Raw genomic sequence first — 19,568 nt, 5'->3', positions numbered from 1 at the left:
TTCTGGATGAGGTTTGTTAAAATTCCAATATTGCAAAAAGCTTTATATAGGGCCCATCCCATTAAGGGTCACTATGCATTGTTCTATCTAAAATGTCTAATCAGAACTGAACACCAGACAATACTTCCTGCGAACTTCATATGAGAAGCTTAAGTTTTTTTGTGTTTTTCCCTTTCTTTTTTCTCTCTTTATCTCTTTCTTTCTTTCATTCTTTCTTCCTTCGCTTTATAAGTTTAGAGGGATGTATTTTGGGCCATTGATATGCCCCTAATATCTTAGTTATGGATGTGATCGATCAGTATTAGTGTATGCATTCAATAAAATATCCATTTTTGACTAAGGTAGATGCTTCTGTGTTTTGTGGGGTGACCCATTGTCAATGTCTAGTGAGGTGGGGCCCTGGGTACGGTCGCATACCCCCAGGACACAGGGGGTGCAGAGCAAAGGCAGAAGCAACTGCACACAGTTGCAAGCTTTATTAATCCTTATAAAGCTAGGAATATGAATAACTACAATTTTCATTTTGTCAAGATTCCATAAGATCATTATTCCCAGGATACCAGGAACAACTGAGGGAAGACTAAACAAAGAAATACGAAAAAACAAAGGCTTCTTCTCAAAATATTCATATAACAAATCACCTCTCTTATTATAATCAAAATATACTCACCATTACCGAGAGAGCGTTAGAACCACTTCCACAGAAACAGGACACAGCAGAACATAGCTTAGGGCCAAGTGAGAAAAACATTTTGTTCTCCAGGGTGGAATTCCAGCCCCTACGTGAATCTGTCACCAGGCCTTTCTTGACCCTGCCTGGGAGCTGCATCTCTATGTCTTAACAATTCCTTCTTTTTTCTTTTTTTTTAAAAGTAATACTTTCCATGACATAGCTACATGTCCTTGGAGGGGTTTAATCATGTAAAAATAAAGCAACATAATACATAATGTACATAAGATTATGGCAAAACTAGCTCCTCCCAAGCTATGGAAAATCCTTTGAAGCCAAGCCTTGGGATCTAATCCTGTCAATTGATCACCCAAGAATTTCGCTATTTCCATAGGGGTAGTATCTTCTAGCTATTTACCAAAAGATATTCGAACATCATATTTCAAGGCATTAATTACTTTTGTAGCACTTTCATTACCTTCTAAATAGGCTTGAATTAACTTCCAATCATGTTCTGTATCATTATCCATATATTCATTAACACAAAAGTAGTAGGATTTCAATCATATCTTAAATCCTCATATTTTTCAATAGGTAACATCTTTCGACCCAACCATTCTACTGTTTGTTTTGAAACATCTACTTGATGTTGAAGTCTAGTATCAATTTTAGTTTGCTCTATCCATAACTCATGTGAATCTTTATGCCAGTCTTCAACAAAATGCTTTGTCTCCATAGATGTTTTTAATGCTATGCTGGAAATGGCTGCCGAAGTAGCAACAGAAATAAGGCTTAAAATAGTAGCTACAATGACTCCAATAATTCCTTTACTTCTCTTCAGCAGATATTAAAAAAAAACAATAATCACATGATTAAGAGGATCTTGAGACCAATGACGTCCCAAATTAACAGGCATCCATACATATATTTTTGCTGCATATATTAATAGAATCTTGATTCATAGTAAACTGAACAGATAAATTAATACATGAATACAAATGACAGTTAATATAAGGAAATCCATTATTAAAATTAAATCTACCTATTAAAAACAAATATGGCATAGGAATACAAGTAGTAAGCTTTTCTTTCTTAAATATCATAAAATTATACTGAGAGGCAGATTGAGCAGGCCCAGAAAAGCTTCCATTAGCAATCACAACATCTTTTAATGCAGCGGCAGTCTTCCACAAATGAGCTTGGAACGCAGTAGGATCTTCCACAGAGGCCAGTCGATTATCAGCAATGCCACCATCTCCACATTCCCTCAGCAAGGATCCATTAAGAAGTTCATTCTTCTCTCCGTTCATCCTGGTAACATTTGACAAATCACAAGTGGTAACATTCCATTTTGAACATGTATTAATAAATTGTCCATAAACACCCCAATTTATCTATTTATCTTGAATAATTTACAAAACATGCCAGGGCATTTTTCCAACTGCATGTGTGATATTTTAAGCCTATATAAGTAAATTGATCACAAATAGGATATACTGGCTCGCTAACAAACGTAATGCTATTCCAATTTTGGTTATAGACCAAGCTGACAATCCTGAAGCCTGTAACATTTATTCCTGGGAATAGTAAATTTTGATAACCCATTTGTGGGCATGATCTCTGTCCTAAACACAAAGGCATCATTAATCCAGCATAAGGAAAATTATACAAAGCTCCATCACGTCTATTCAAAAAGTTAAATTATTCCAAAGAGATGATAAAATGCTTGGGGTGGTGTATAAAACCTCATCTGTTTCCCCCCAAGTAGCAGGTTGAAATAAAGGCGGATAAGGAATATAAGCCCGATAACTCACATTGGACGCAGCAGAAGAAACCGTGAGTAAAGCACACATTGCTAAGAATAAGTGCTCAGCAGTAAAGGGCTTTCCTGAAGGAGACAACATTTTTTCCTTTCAGTGCTTAATCGCTTCACCTGACCCCATATAGGTAATGGGCTGGTCACTGCACGGATCCTTATCCATTGTTGTTTGTGGACACTAAGAGAAACCAGGGCCTCAGTAATGGAGGACACCTCCTCATCTCCTGAGAACATCCATCAGGAGAAAATGTAGCTGGTTTAACTGGATTCCTTTGAGGGTAGGGAGCGGTTCTTATCATTCTGGGCTTGGATCCATCTCCTGGGTAACCAGAATTGTCTCCCATCCTGTAATGAGACAAAACCCTCTCCCCTACATACAATGATGTCCCTTCCTGCCATTCAGCATCTCTGTCAATTTTTATCCATACTGTCTGTTCCATGCCTTTTGGGGAAAGTTAACAAAGTGTCTATCTGCTCTTGATATAACTTCACCTTGTGGTAAATAAAGAAAATTAATAACATATAATGCTTGTGCCAATATAGCTCTGTGACTGGTCTGCAAACTCCATTCAGGCTGTGTAAGGTCATCTCTTTTCTTCCTTTTCAATTTTATAATTTGTCATTTCAGGGTATGGTGAACTCTTTCAACAAAATTTTACCTTGGGGATTGTATTCTATACCAGTAATATGTACAATATGATATCGTTGACAAAGTTGTTTAAGTTGATAAGAAATATATATATTTTGGTCCATTATCAGTTTTAATTTTAGAGGGCAGTCCCATAACAGCAGAAGTTTCCAATAGATGCTGTAGAACATGAGCAGTGCGTACTCCTGGCAATGGTGTAGCCCACACAAATTTTGAAAAATTATCTATGCTTACATGGATATATGAAAGGCGACCAAACTCAGAAATATGGGTTCCATCCATCTGCCACGATGTATTAGGTTGCATTCTTCTGGGATTAATTTCAGATGGAATACATTTTATAAGTGAAGGCTCACAAATACGACAATTAGCAATAATTTGTTTGGCTTCAGAATAGGGACCTTATATTTAATATGCAAATATCCTGTATTGGCATGATTATGACTGTTTTCTTCTGGGGTAGCAAATGCCACTAATTGATCTACCATAGGATTGCCAAGTGTTAAAGATCCTGGCATTTTTGAATGTGATCTAATATGTGCAATGAATATTCTAGAGTTTCATAATAGTAATAGTCCTTTAATATGTGAGAATAACATTTAATATCGGCTTAGATGTAGAAACAAGAGCAGTCGCAATATTCTGTACTACTCCTACAACATAAGCTGACTCGGCTATAATATTTTTACATCATGAGTAAAATCCGGCAATACATTAATTACTGCTAATACTTCATTTTGCTGTACTGACCCAAAAGAAGATTCTTGTCCCCAAAATTTATCTTTGGTCCAATAAGCCATCTGTCTTAGATCTTTGGTCTTGGAGCCATCTGTAAACACAGTAATGGCAGATGGTAATGGATTAACGGAAATTAGTGTATTTATCAAATTTCTTTTTGTTTTCTAAAGCAATCCCACAATTTACTATGGGGAAAATAAAATCCAGTATTTCCAGTGTAAGAAATCATAGATAATTGAAAAACCTCAGATGTCTGCATTAAATATTCCACTTTATCTTTGCTTAATTGGAAAATAATAGCAGCACAATCATATCCTCACAGTGTAACAGGTCTTTGTATGCCTTGCTGAATAATTAAAGAAATTTGTCCCTCATATGTTGTTAATGTTTGGTTAAAGTTATATTTAATATATATCCATTCTAAAGGCAACTCATCCTGAGTGAAAGTGCCTGTAGGATATTCAAGATTATTTAAACATATAATTTAATAACTCTATCTGGATCAATACGTGCCAACTATCCATCTTTCCATTTTCAGAAAAGATATCCTACCATGCCTTCATATAAGCATTAATATCCCCAGCCTCCTTTATAGGTAATAATGCTCTCCTGTATTCTTCATTAGCATTTTCAAAAGCAAGCATTTGCAGCAGTTGTCCTCCAGCTTCCTCTCCTACCACTGTTCTTTCCAATGTTAATTTTAATATACATAAAAACTTAATATATGGTTCATAGAAAGCTACTACCTTTTTCAAGCAACCACTATCATCCTTTATAATAAGTCAGTTGGGCCACACCTTGAATCGATGCTGGCCTAATTATAGGAAAAGAAAAAGCAGGTGAATTCGTCATCATCGTCGTCTGAATCTAATGGTTAATATGTCATCCTCCAGAAATGACTTAGAAAAAACTGCTTCAGGCAGTGGTGCAGAGCTCAAAACTTTTACTTTCACTTTTGTCTTACTGAAGCTGTAGCTTCTTGTTCTGTATTCCTTATTGCCCTGTCTGCATTCATGGCCTTGAACACAGTAAAAATCACAGCTCAAAGAGACCAGAAATTGGAATCTTTTTGCCCTGCCTGACAGCCTTTTCCACCTTAGCTTTCACTTTGACCCAGATATCAGAATCCCTGGAACCCTCGACAGGGAACCAAGGAGTGTACTCTCTTGCTGTCTCTAAACACTTTCCTAAACCAGACTGAGAGACATGAATTCCCTGCACCTTTAAAAGATGCTTAAGCATAGCAAGATGAAGAGAAGATTTATCTTGTCCCATTTCCTTGTAATAAAATGTACTTACCTTATCTGACTGTCCTGACTTACCTTCAGGGACCCCGTTCCGGTGCCAAAGGTCAACGTCTAGTGTGTTGGGAGCCCTGGGTCCAATCGCATTTCTTTCTGTGTTTCCGATGCTCAGTGGCCATGCGACTCCAGCATGCTTTGAAATGAACCAGTCCGCCACCACCACCACCACCCCCCCACCACCACCAATTTGGTTTTGTAAATAAAGTGTTATTGACATTGCCATACTCAGCATTTACATCCTGTTCAGTGCTGCTTCTGGCTGCAGCTGCAGGGCTTAGGAGCCACAGAGCTGAGAGCATTGACCATTTGCCTTGTTTGTGAAAGAGGTGACTGACCCCTGTGCTCGAGGTGGCCTTCCCGTGCCACTTAACGCATAGCATGGGTCTCTGTGCCATCCTCTCCCTTTGCTGTGGTATGCACTTCTTGGTACATTTCTGTTAGCTCTTGACATTTCCAGAGCATTGCGGCTTGCAAATTGTATTTGAATGGCACCAGGAATAGACCTGATAGCAGGGTGTGGGACGCTCCCTATAGGGACCCTGCCCAAGGGAATAAGCTTACTTTTCCAGTCAACTCCCTAGACAGTGAGCCTTTGTGGAACTAAGTACTTCTTGACATGACTTACAGTCATGACTCTCTGCAGTGCACCCAATCCCTGTTTGGCTCAGATGTCCCCCAGAGAGGTTGTGTAAGCGAGTGTCCCCAGTAGAGGCAGCATTCTGTGTGGTAGCATTGCCATGGCATCCAGGAAAGTCAAAACCAGAGGGACATGACTTGGAAGCAGATGTCCATGGGGAGAAGGATGGACAGGGGGTATGCTGAGAAGCACTTCCTTGGCTTTTTCACAGCCATGTAGGCTGCATGCCATGCTGTGTACCCATGCTGTGCTGAAGCCCCAGGCTTTGATTCTCCCACAGCTGCTTTGTCCTGGGGCCAGGGTAGGATTAAGCAGACTTCAGCAGGAGAAAGGTGAAAACCCTGGTTGCGGGGTGGGGATGGCACAGTCATAACACTCCTGCACATGAGGCCCCTGACTTAGAGCCGTATAGCAGCTGTGACAAGCCAGCTCTGGTGACACTCATCTGCAATCTCAGCCCATGGGGGGTAGAGGCAGTAGGATCAGTTGTTTAATTATCCTTGGCTACATGGCAAGTTCGAGGCCAGCCTGGGCAACTTTGTCTATGAAAATAAGACAAAACTAGGTCTTGACTCTGAGCATCACTGCCTATACCTGGCATGGTTGCCCCACCCCAGGTAAGAAACTCCTCTGTCCAGAGGCCATAACTGCAGGAGACCCCTGGCCAAGTGTCTATACAGCGCCCTGTTTGACTGGTCTGTGCTGAGGACCAACCACGCTCTCCTCAACAGGAAGGACATGGGAGAGGCTGTTTCTGTGAGGTCCCGGGCCCTGAGACGGCCAAGAATAAACCCTGTCCTTGGGAAAGCCATGGAGACTAGGAACCCGGGGGATCTCTGCAAACACCAGGGCTGGCATGGGACTCTGATCCTCTACAGCAGCTGCTCTCAATCTGTGGGTTCTGTATCAGAGCTCCTGCACACCAGACATTTACATTACAATTCCTCACAGTAACAAAGTTACACTCATGAAGTAGCTCTCCAATAAGTTTATGTTGGGATGACAACATGAGGAACTGAAATAAAGAGACACAGGATTAGGAAGGGTAAGAACCGCTATTCTATAGGAACCCAGGCATCTGCACTCGGTGTCTGCAAGTGTGATAGGCTAGGCTTCACCCTCAGCGATGCCAGCATGTGGGCACCAAGCCCTAGGTTCCACCCCAATGCTTCCTGGATATGTGCAGGCCTGGTTCCATCAAGAAGTAATAAAGGAACCCTTGGTAAAAAACACTGGGTACCAAACAGGTCAGGAAAACACACCCCCTCTGCTGCAACTCCTCTCAGGAGGGCTAGTCTTTCCAGGAGGCCCCGGCTATAACCAAACCTTGTCTCCCAGTGCTTGCCCATTGGTGTCTTGGCCATATTCAGATTTGAGGACTTTGAACAGAATAGCTTCCAGCAGATTTGCATCAATGAATCCAACAAGTAGTTGCAGTCCTACTTCACCCAGCGCATCTTCAAGCTGAGGCAGGTGAGAGTGGACACCTATTCCCCAGCACAGCCCGGCCATCACCCTGAATGTCAGCGATGTCCCTCAGTATCAGCAGGATGGGGCCTGGGCACCATAGGTTCCCCAGGACCTAAAGCTATGTCCTTGAACTAAGTGCCATGCTCAGCCCTTCCAGCCTCTTTCAACCCTTCTGGATGCTCAACTGCTCCTGCAGCAAGGCATCAGTGTGCACTTTCTGTCACGTCATTTGTGTGTGTCTACAGGTGGTCAGAGCCTGTCCCCTCTGTTCCTTTCTTTTGCTGTATTTGCCTTTCTGAGGAGGCAGGACACACAGGTATGGGAGGCAGCCACATGCATATTCTGCAGCCATGTCTGACTCCTCTGAGGCTCAGTCCCACTTACACACCTACTCTCCAACCTCCCCACTCCATGTCACCCCTGGGGCTCTGTAAACCTTCCTGCTTTCTGTCTTTATATAACTGGTGACACTCCAGCCCTCAGTCAGTGGTGTCATACAGTGTTAGTTTGTCTTTGCACTGCCTGGAGGTCTGACTTAGGAGAATGGCTACCATTCTCATTCCTGTTCAAGGGTCAGAATCTGAATACTATGTAAGGCTGAATAATATTCCAGCACATGGCTGTGCCATGTTGAATTTACACAGTCACCTATGGATCTTATATTTTGGCTTGTAAACACACACATATAAGACTCAGGTGACACCCAAGTGGAGAATTGCTGGAGTCCTCCATGGCTTTCTGAACTGTCTGAGAGACCATCCTGTCCACAGTGTATAGGGCACCATCTACTCATTGCTCACACAGCATGAGGAGATTAGGGAGGGTTAACCTGGCTTCTCTGTCTCCTACTTTCTGCCACACTAGCCCTAGCATCTTTCTGTATTGCAGTGAATGTTTAGAACCCAGGAGGATTCCAGCTTCCTTGCTCAAATATACCAAGTTCCTCCTTGCCTGCTTTGAGACTGAGTCTCATGCAGCCCAGGCTGTCTCTGATCTCACCATTAGTTAAGATGGCCATGAACTCCTGGTTCTCATGCCTCAGATGTCTCTGAGTGCTGGGTGACAGGTATGCACCACTCTTAAGTCCTGCCACTGGGACAAGAGTGAGCAGAGCCAGCTCTGAAGCACACACTGTGCTGGTGTCAGTGAAGACTGACTTATGATCCTGTCTTCCTTGCCCATGGCCCTTCTCCTTGGTGCATGCCATCCTTCCTCCCTGTGACTCATGGGAACACCAAGCCTGAGGATGTCAGGAAGAAGTTTACTTACTTCACTGAGTTGGAGGCTGTTAGGTTCCTGCGTCAGTAGGTGAGATTCAAGCTAGAAGGTTTGTGGCATGAGAAACTGGAACAGAACTGGAATGGCAGGAACAATTGTCACCTGGCTCTGAGAAGACCAGGTGGGCAGAAACTCATCGTTGGGCAGGTAGTGAGCTCAAGTCCAGGCTGGGCATTGCTCAGCGCATGTGAACAGGTGTGCTTACATGGACATGTGTTTCCCCCACATGGTCACCACTTATCCAGGCACGGTGAATACTCCAAGGAGCTTTTTATGTTTTAACATTGTGTGTGTTTGTGTGTCCATACATACATATACACACATACATTCGTACATATACACGAATACACGTACATGAAAACACATGCATATACATGACTATACACATTCATGCTCACACACACATATATACACACCTACATGCATACACACATACACACACATACACACACATACACACATACATGCATACACACATACACATATACATACACACATATACACACATACACACATACATACATACACACATACACATATACATACACACATATACACACATACAATACATATACACACATACAAATACACCTATACACACATATAGACAGACATATACACACATATACATATACACGTATACACATACATGCATACACACATTCATATCCACACGTACATACAGACATATACATACATACTCACATACATGTAAGCACATGAGTGAAAGCCAGAGGACAGCTTGGCCCTTGGTTCTCTCCCTTTTACCACGTGGGTCCTGGGGATTGAGTCAAGCTCATAAGACTTGACAGCAAGCCCCTTTAACTGTAGAGCCCTCTTGTTGGCTGCCAGTCACCTCTTTCCACAAATTCTATCCATGGTGGAATGTTTACAGTTGTTATTCTCATGATTCCTTCAGCAATAGCGCAGACATCATTTACACTGCATTAGGAGTTATAATTCATGTAGATGTCAGGAGAGCTGGAGGCGTGGATCAAGAAGAGAGCCCACTTTCAATGTCATTATGTGGTATTGCCTTAGGCCCTTTTATACACTCCCGTGGCCTTGTCTGAGTATATGTTTGAGGTCTCTCTATGACTGTGCAAAGAAGTAAGGGCTAGGGCTGGGCCACAAAATAGGAAAGTACTTGTTCATCCAAAAACAAAAACAAAAAAACAAACAAACAAACAAACAAAAATAGCTCTAGGGTTAAATATTGGTGCTAGTACTGAACTACACAGCCAGAAGGTATTTTTCTAAGTAAATAACACAATATTGGGGATGACAATATGATCAAATATCCTACAACATAAGTTTGCAATGTTACCTACATTTTATAAATCAAGTCTGACCACCGTTTTGGTTGTTTCCAATCATGTCTGAGTGCATCATCACGGGAATCCCAAGGAAAATCAGAAATGGGTTCTTGAAGCTGTTCCACAGGGCCAGTATAGACCTAAATACCACAGAGGAAACCTTGATTCTTATCACAAGGGATCATTCACCATCCCTCTTGTCACATAACTTATGACAAGACGTCACCTTTCCTAAACTTAGCCTTTTCCCGAGTGCTGCAGAAGGGAAGATCTGGTGTCAAGGGGTCTGGATTCAAACCACAGGACACTGAATTCATTTAAATAGGTGTAGTTCATTGAATGCACACACCAATACAGTTCAACCAGAGCAACAGCTCACAACTGTGTACTGGACATTGCTAGGCCCAGCTCATTGCAAAATCCACATGGGCTCATGCACAAGTGTTGGAAATGCTTCGGTCTATGGGCCCTGACTCAGGCCATTTTACACATAATTGTTCCAATTTTCCTTGAATCTATTGGGTCCTATGTGAAGAATACACTTGGGAAACTTGTTAAGATTAACAAACCTCATAACATACAGAACATAACAGGGTATGTGACCAGCACCACACAGTTCAACGTCAGAGTTTTTTGTTCTTTGTTAGTGTTTTTCTTGGCATCCATGATGTGGACGCGTATTACAGAACAATAGGAAAGAGCTGGCTGCTGTAACAAATTCACTGCTATTAAGGTAGGTATGGGGGCAAGACCTCAGCAGTAGCCCTTAAGATGGGAAGGAGATGATGTGTTTGATAACTGAAAGGAGCTGCCTCAGCTGTGTTTCTCTGCCTGCTCAGTGCCCATTCAACATCACTCTGTCCCTGAAGAGGAACTCAAGGTCTGCCCCCTGCTGCCTGTGAGCCAGGACTAGGCACAGAAAGGCAAGGCCACAGCACTGGTTTCCAATCCCTCAGTAATGCTGGATTTCCAATAAGGTACTTGTATACACAAATACAGTGTGGTAAGTTGCAATAGATACTAATCATTTCTCACATAGGGCAGCAGTTGATTGACTACAACTAATTCTATTAAAAAAAAGAAACCTGGCTCTTGTAGAAATATACAAAGAAATATCTAGGATGGTGGGGGATGAATTCTGCCATGGACTGAACTCAGAAAAGAGGGGTTGGGAGAAAGATGCAGGGTTAAATAGCCCACCAGGTTCACATTGTGTCAACTTGATTTAATCTAAGGACAAAGAAGTGGAGTATCTCTGATGGCTTCCTTCTAGTCCCTTTAAAGCATCACTGGGGTTTGAACTCAGAACTTCACACTTCTTGATGGGGCAACTACACTCAAGGAAGCTTGAGACTGTCATAGGCACAGTATTATGCTATATTTACAGAGTAGATAATACTAAGATGTTCAGATGGTGATGTCCATTTGTATGCACTCTTAATGTGGACCTAAAAAAAGAGAGATCAAGGTCCTTAAAATAGAAAGATCAGGTCCAGTTGTTTTCTACCATTCCAAACAGAACGACTGGTAGGGAGAGAATGGTAAATAATCGAGAATTCGTAGATGATGCTTTGAATGAAGTGTGGGTTTCTGTGCTGGTTTAAAACAGGGTCTCAAGTATCACATGTTGCCCTCTACCTGGCTGGCCAGGATCACTTTGAGCTCAGATAAACCACCTTTCACTTTGCAATAAATAGGCTTATAAGAGTGGCCTCCAAGGACAGTGCAGACAGCATTAGCCTTTCACAGTTAAGGTGTGTAACCCACAACTATAGTTTTAGCCATGTTTTTCCATGTCTACCAGCTATTTCAGATTGTTATTGTTATATGCCTGACAATCAAGGATGCAGAAAAATAACCTGATACAGAGTAAGGAATGGTGATCACATGGTGATCTCATGTGCCTCTTCCGTACGTTCTGGATGAGGTTTGTTAAAATTCCAATATTGCAAAAAGCTTTATATAGGGCCCATCACATTAAGGGTCACTATGCACTGTTCTATCTAAAATGGCCTAATCAGAATTGACTCCCATATAACACTTCCTGCAATCCTCATATGAGAAGCTTGAGCTTTTAGTTTTGACTTTTTCTTTTCTCGTTCTTTCTTATTTTTTACTATATAAGTTGAGACAAAGATAGTTAAGGCCATGAATTTGCCCCCAAAATTTGAACTACGGATGTGATCAATCAGTGTTGGTGGGTGCATTCTATAAAGTATTCATTTTTTACTATGATAGATGCTTTTGTGTTTGGTGGGGTGGCCATTTCCCAGTGTACAGGTGCTGGGACCTTGCTCTATCCACTTAATGATGTTTATAGCCTCATATTAGATGTTTCTGTGCACCCTCTATATCTCTTGTGTATTTTATTTTTCCGATAAAAGCTCATGGTATATCTTACTCAGGCCTGTGAGCAGTGCTCCTTTGGCGGCAATGGTGCAAAGAGCAGAAGCCCACAAGCAGCATGAGGTTCCCTTCACTGGAGTCTCCAATATTGCATTTTCCTCTGGCAACTGGGCTCCACACTTTTCCTAGCACCATAAAGACTTCAACTCTTTCTCCTAAGGAATTTTCTGGCAATTGTCGATTGGTAAGCACATGACTTCATGAGTGTTCCCCTAATACACACGCATGTTGTTACCTACCATGCAGACTATTTCTTGATGTGATTTAAAGCACCTGTACATAATGAGACAGGAGAACTTTTGACTGCATATTCAAGCTGGTATGAAATCTCAGGAAGTTTTAATGGCTAACATTGGTGAATGAGGACAATTTGAGTTAGGATGAGACATTTTGGGGCAAGATATGGAAGGAAACATTCATTTAGATGCATAGGAATTACTAAGGTTTTTTATAATCAAGCCTTGAGGAAAATTTGGCTTTGGAAGCAGGAGATGCTCAGTGGCTCTGCCCCAGGAAAGTCTCCTGGAAAGGGCACCTCTGCTTATGCTCAGTACAGGGAGAACATTAGCAGGGAGGCAAAGTCTGCTCCCCATGACATCAGCTGTCTCTTCTTGGACATTCTATTGTCTCCTAGAGAGTTCTGGCATCCTCTGTGATGTCACCAGTGTTGTAGTGACAACCAGTGCCCTAGTTTCTCTCAGTCTGAGTCTGGCGGTTACAAGCTAAGACATGTTTTCCCGTCTTCGCAAGCGTTTTGGGAGGGGGAACGTCGATTGTGGAGAGACTAGAGTGAAGGAGTCTGGCCTCTCGTCTCAAAGTAATGATGGACAAAGACAGCACTTTTGGGGAATGTCGAGTAAGCTCTGAGCAGTATATATTGAGCTTCCTGTCAGGGGGGCTGGAGGCTTACGCTGACCATTCTAGCAATGGGCCACAACAACTGGAGCATCTGAAAAGGAATTGAATTTCCACGAATATCACAATTCCTTAAAGTCAAGATTTCAGAACATTAGATTCTCCATCCCCACTGGGAGGATATGGTAAGGCCAATGCTATTATACTGTGAACTTCTGGTCTTTACTTTTACAGTGCATTTGTTATGTTACATTGATATAAAAACCCCATCAGGAGTCATGGAGGGTCCACCTTTTCTGAGTTTAGACAGGGCAGCAATGTACTTCACTATCATTGCTTCTTTAAATACAGTGTATATCTGACAGTAGGAAAAGGGGGAGAATTGTGCTCCAGGCAATAACCTTATGTTTTTAGACCTTCTCTGATTTCTTCTAACTAGCAAAATTTTTGATCACACTGTGATCTTCATGAATGTATTATTTAATGAAAAACTATTGTGTGGTATAGCATCGCCAGGGCACAGACATTTAATGCAAGAGCTCTTTGTTTACTGTGAACATGGACTTTATTACTGTTCAGCTCACCTACCTCACACCTTTACTGCAAAGCTAAAGGGCACTTAGGTCTAGAGCAGATCAAGGCACAACTTGATAGGAAATGAAGATAAGTAGGGCAATGGAAAGTCTTTCAGTTGTAGGATTTTTAAGAAAGTGTGCAGAGAGAGCTACAATGCTCTTCTTCTGGGGGAACAGTGAATTAGGAAGGACAGTTGGGAGCTTTACTTAAATACAGCATCTGACTCCTGAGACTTTATTGGTAAATTAATGTCTGGAATTTTGTGTTGTAAAACAATGCATTGCCTTTGCAGCTTTTGGCAAGGGCCATCGACAGAGAGATCACACCAGCTGGGGACAATCTGAAAAGAAATCAGGTTTTCTTAAGTCACCTGAGAAGTCCTCAAGGAGAGAGGAATGAATGGGTAGCACCATAATAGAAGGCCTTAGGATCTCAGATAGTGCTACTCTAGATGCCTTGAAAATAGAAGCAGAAAATGAAAAACTAAATGACTTCACAGGAATTAGCTCAATTCTGATTATGATTATTTCATGTTGGTATTTTATACTTGATTCATTTTTTAAAAGTTTTAAAATAAGAGTCTTCGGTTTTAATTTGAGGCTGTCTTAGAATCATGAAATGCTTACACTCTGGGCAACTAAACTCCAGGAAATCTTCTCCAGTCATACAGCTAGGTCATATGTGAGGCAACAACTGTTTAAAAGGGAGAGCTGGTTGCTTTCTCCTGGAAGAAGCACTTGGGGGTTGACTGTCACTTCTGAACCTTCTGTTCTGAGTCACTTCGCAGAAGGGGCACTTTGCTCTAACTCCTCCATGGGACCCATCCAGCACTGGGGCTGGAGGCTCCTATGGTGTTGCAGCTCTGAGCTGGGAGGGGTAGCTCTCACCCTGACTTGAAGAAGCCTGTTTTCACAGCTGATCTAGATCTGAGGAACAGGTGCTTTTAAAGAAGCATGTGAAAGTATCTCCTGCAGGAGAGCTCACTATGCAGGGAAAGTCACACAGGACAGGGAAAAGTGGCTTCCCAACTTCCACGGGGCGAGCGAACCAGCGAGGGCACAGGATGGTTGAGGAGTTTATGAAAGGCCTGCATCTCCCTGAAAGTCTTCCAGCAACTCTACATCCCACCACTATCCCAGGCTCACAGGTGAGGATCAGCAAAGCCTGCCACCTACTGGGGTCCCTGCAAAGTAAACCTGGAGTGGTGAACTGGGGAAAACACTTCAGGGGAGGGGGAGACACCAGTCCCCAGGGCCAAGCCTGGCATCTGTTCATTTGGCTCTGGCTTCTAGGTGTTGCCTAGTGCAGGGCTTGGTGAGCCCAGATCTCAAAAGTCTTTGGCCAAAGAAGTGAGAGCCCACAGGGCAATGCAAACCACGGCAGGGCAGGGCAGAGCAAAGCCGCACTCCAGCAGACAGTGTATAAGCTATGGGCTCCCGGGACTGGCAGGAGCAGGGCTAACCCTTGCTCTTTGGGCAGGGCAGGGCAGGGTGGGGCGGGGCGGGGCGGGGCGGGGCAGGGCAGGGCAGGGTGTTCCGCACTCCAGCAGACAGTGTATAAGCTATGGGCATGCGGGACTGGCTCATTATAAGGCAGGGGAGTAACACACTCCTTCTAAACAAAGAATGACTGTACTAATAATCTAACCTTAATATTTTGAATTTCTTGTCCCATATAAAGAACTGCCTCTTCTAGAGCATTCGCCCTGACTTCAAACCCTCCATGTATCTTTCCTTGAATCAATAAAGCAATACTAACATTCTTAGATAACTTAGATGAGCAGTGTGGACCTCTCTAACCAAAGAAGTAGTAGATAAGGCAAAAGGAGACATTACACCAATCAGAGCAGTAAGACCCAGAATTAAGGCAACCACAAAACGCCTGCCTCTATGAAGTACAGAGGAGGCATGATGAATGGCCTCTATGCCAGGATCAAAAAACCATGTCCCATTAACATAGACAGGCAAAAGTACATAAGGAGGTTGTCGTACTATGACAAAAACATTTTTCCTTGTAACAGTAAGACAATTAGATAATTGACAATTTATGCAAGTAACATGATAAACACCATGACCATCCTGACAAGGGAAAAATCGCCATGCTCTTCAGAGGAAAGAAAGGAGAAAGGAGCAGCCACACAGGCTAAAACGGAAGCAGAAACTCTCTTAACCTCAGAACGAGGTCTAATAAGGGTTACTTTATGAGGAGCAGCCAAAAGACGCTATAGATCAGGCTGAACAGGAAGCAAGTGGGAATTAAAAATTGGGGGAAAGGTAGGGGAAGCCCATCCAGGGGCAAACCAGGCATTAGCAGGGGAGGTCGGTAAGGAAGCATCTCCTTTGGTAAACCTATACTGTTTCAATTGCATAGATAATCATGTTCTGGACTACTAACAGACCAATCTAAACGTTTAAAAGTTTGAGCTGTAGGGCTAAAGGGAGTAAAGTACGCAGCTTTGGAGAGAAAACCGCAAGACCACCATTTAGGGTAGCCATTAATAGCAATATTCTCCCAATCAGAGATCAGCTCCTCGCCATTCTGACAAGCAAACAAAAGGGAAGGCAAAGGACCTGAAGAAGATGGAGGAGAATAATGAAAGCCTCCTTTAAAAGGTAAAAATAATTTTAGAAACTGAATGTCTCGCTGACTGGTGGAATCGTCACTACAAGCACATTTTCGAGGAGTTGGAGACTCTGAAATTAACTCTCTCTCCTCTAAAGAGAAACACCCTTTAATGTCATTTTTAACAGTAAAGCATGTGGGAAGGGAGTCAGCGATTCCAGAATAGTTGTAGCAAGTCAAAGTTCGTTCTTTGAAATAAGAACTACTTTCTCCTCACCTTGACAAGGCCAAATTCCCAAGGGGCCACATGAAACAAGGGAGGATCAGGTAAATAAGCCCAGTAAGAGTCTTGGGCAGCAGCATAGAGAAAAATAATTACCTGGGTGAAGAGCAGTGAAAGCATAGCAGGAGAAGATTGGAGGGAGTAACTGGGAGTCGGAGAGGAAGCACGCTATCTCTTGCAGCAGAGACCAATTCTTGAAGCTGATCCCAAGTTGGCAACAGCGTGGTAGATGAGCGACCATGCAGCTGAAGCCTGGTGAAAGCAGAAGTGAGGCGCTGCTCAGAGCTGTCTGGCGTCATCAGGAATGAGGCACGCTCCGCTCTCATCTTTCACTGTCGGTTGTTGAGGGGAGACTTTCTGCTTTTCTGCCCTGGGATTGTATGATCTGATGAGGCGGTCCGGAATCCAGACTGGTGACTCGGCATCCTGTGGAAAGACACATGCATGCCCCCTTGCGGAGGAGAGAAGAACATCTGGTCCCTTCCACTTAGATGAAACAGCTTTCTGCAAATCTAAGGGATGGTGATGTTCCCTAGGATCACAATGGCGCTGTTGCAGATCTACCTTGAGAATCTTTTTTTCCCTTTTCTTCTTTTTCTTCCATCTAAATTAAACTGGGTATTTCTCATTTACATTTCAAAGGTTATTCCCATTCTCATTTCCAGGCCAACATTCCCCTAACCCCTGCCCCTACCCTTCTATATGGGTGTTCCCCTCCCCATCCTCCTCCCATTACCGCCCTCCCCTGAGGAATCCAGTTCACTGGCGCTCCAACCTTGACAGGACCCAGGGCTTCCCCTTCCACTGGTGCTCTTACTAGGCTATTCATTGCTACCTATGCGGTTGGAGCCCAGGGTCAGTCCATGTATAGTCTTTAGGTAGTGGCTTAGTCCCTGGAAGCTCTGCTTGGTTGACACTGTTGTTCATATGGGGTCCCAAGCCCCTCCAGCTCTTTCGGTCCTTTCTCTGATTCCTTCAAACGGGGTCCCATTCTCAGGTCAGTGGTTTGCTGCTGGCATTCGCCTGTGTATTTGCTGTATTCTGGCTGTGTCTCTCAGGAGAGATGTACATCTGGTTATTCAAATAATTACTTACAAAAAGAGCATGATAATAAGTGAGTGGGGGAGACATATTTTAATTCTCCTCCCTGTACCTTAGCCATCTGTGTCTTTAATATTTGGTTAGATCTCTCAATAATTGCCTGCCCTTGAGGATCATATGGAATGCCTGTAGTGTGTCTAATAACAAATTTAATACAAAAGTTTGCAAAGGCTTTAGATTGATAAGCAGGAACATTATCAGTTTTCAGATGCAGCAGGATGGCAAGAAATGCAAAAGAAGCAAACAAATGCTGCTGTACATCCTTGAATGCTTCTCCCGTCCTGGCTGTGGCCAAAATAACTCCAGAAAGGTATCAATAGTCACTTGAACAAAGGAAAAATTTCCAAAACATGAAACATGAATTACATCCATCTGCCGTAGGATTCCAGGCTTGAGTCCTTGAGGGTTAACTCCAGGCAGAGAAGCTGGAAGTGTTGTAGGACAAGCAGAACAATGTTTTACAATCTGACGAGCTGCCTCTCTAGTCAAGAAAATTGATATCTCAGTGCCTGAGCATTTTGGTGGTGAATACCATGGGAGGCGATTGCTCTACTAACATCATCTAAAAGCGAACCCTGAGTCAATAAATTTGCATATGAGTTTCCTGTGACTAAAGGTCCAGGAAGACTATTGTGAGCCCGAGTATGTCCCACAAAATAAGGAATCAAGTGTTGACGCACCAATTGTTATAATTTTTGTAATAAGGTATTAATTGTTGTTTTGTCTGTGTTGATCACAGCTATCTCAATAACAGGGAAGAGTCTATACACATTTTGAGAGTCAGGATAGAGGTTAAAATGAATCGAGGAATAATGAGAAAAAACTTCAATAACTGCATATAACTCTGTCTTTTGAGCTGAGGTAAAGGAGGTCCTGGTGTCAGTTTCAGAAACAATAACGAATGGCTTTTCCATTTGAAGAACCATTGGTAAAGAATATTTTTCCTTGATCTAAAGGCTCCATAGAGAAGGCAGAAGGAAATATAACTTGTTGTCAATTCAGAAAATGTAACAGAGGATTTTTTGGAAGATGATATAACACTTGCCCCTTAAAGGAGACAAAAGCTAATGCAAAGGAACCAGAAAAATTTAGCAACCACTCAACCTGAGTGTTGGTGCAGGGTATTCTAATCAATTCAAAATCTTTACCCAATATCCCCTAATCCTTCTCTACCCTGCATAATGAGCTGAGCTACTAAATCATAATAAGGAATCAAAACGTGGGGAGGGAGCAGGCAAATGGATCCATTCTAAAGGTCCTTGTTCTTGCCAGATAACCCCGGTGGGTGTTAGGGAAGTATGCAGGATAACACATTCACAGGCCTCATATAAATCAATTCTGACAGTGAGTTGTGCCTGGATGGCCTCCTCAAACACCTGCAGAGCCTTTTGTCCCTCTTGAGTTAACACTCAGAGAGATTTGGGACAATGATCTCTCTTTAAAATATCAAAAAGTGGCTTTAATTGGCCAATGGAAAATTTTACATAAGGTCTAATCCAGTTGATTTCTCCTAGCAGTTTTTGGAAATCATTTAAGGTTTTCAACTTATCCATCCTAAATCTTAAGACTGCATGTGAAATAGGATCAGAATAAAGAATTCTCCCCAAATAATTGTATGGGGGATCCTTTTGAAAATTTTCAGGAGCCACTATTAACCCATACTTACGCACACTTTGTATAAGGTTATCCAAAGCTTGATTCAGCAAAGTCAGGGAAGAATGAGCAATCAAAATATCATCCATAGAATGAAAAATCAACAACTCAGGAAACTGTTGACAAGTGGGAGACAAAGCCATATCCACAAATGTTTGACACAAAGTGGGACTATTTTTCATTCCCTGTGGGAGCACTTTCCATTGAAACCTCTGGTAAGGCCTTTGTAAATTTGTTGAGGGTAAACTAAA

At 42.5% G+C, this 19,568-nt stretch overlaps 3 protein-coding genes across 5 annotated transcripts in view; 1 reads left to right on the top strand and 2 right to left on the bottom strand.

The window, feature by feature from the left end:
- LOC147998836 (uncharacterized) overlaps positions 1 to 19,568 on the top strand; it is a 924,038-nt gene that overhangs the window by 330,322 nt on the left and 574,148 nt on the right. The window lies entirely within an intron of this gene.
- Positions 1 to 19,568, bottom strand: part of LOC147998853 (uncharacterized) — a 343,457-nt gene that overhangs the window by 238,856 nt on the left and 85,033 nt on the right. The window lies entirely within an intron of this gene.
- LOC147998855 (uncharacterized) lies at positions 462 to 5,397 on the bottom strand. Its single transcript, XM_087595382.1, has 4 exons — positions 5,199 to 5,397; positions 3,889 to 3,967; positions 3,373 to 3,448; positions 462 to 1,981 (listed from the first exon to the last, which is right to left on the bottom strand). Exons 1-4 carry the CDS (start codon positions 5,395 to 5,397, stop codon positions 1,961 to 1,963), a joined length of 375 nt encoding a protein of 124 aa, XP_087451508.1. The 3' UTR covers positions 462 to 1,960.

This window comes from Rattus norvegicus, chromosome 19 (genome assembly GCF_021556685.1).
Source record: "Rattus norvegicus strain SHRSP/BbbUtx chromosome 19, alternate assembly SHRSP_T2T, whole genome shotgun sequence".
NCBI classification, from domain to species: Eukaryota; Metazoa; Chordata; class Mammalia; order Rodentia; family Muridae; genus Rattus; species Rattus norvegicus.
Note: the sequence above shows the minus strand (reverse complement) of the source record. Positions and strands in the feature narration are given on the sequence as shown.

Coding starts and splice junctions, on each gene's coding strand:
- LOC147998855 (XM_087595382.1), bottom strand. CDS start 5,397: ATGTCAATAACACTTTATTTACAAAACCAAATTGGTGGTGGTGGGGGG. Junction 3,968..5,198: donor CCGGAACGGGGTCCCTGAAG/GTAAGTCAGGAC, acceptor CTGTGTTTACAG/ATGGCTCCAAGACCAAAGAT. Junction 1,982..3,372: donor GTCGCCTTTCATATATCCAT/GTAAGCATAGAT, acceptor AAATGTTACCAG/GATGAACGGAGAGAAGAATG.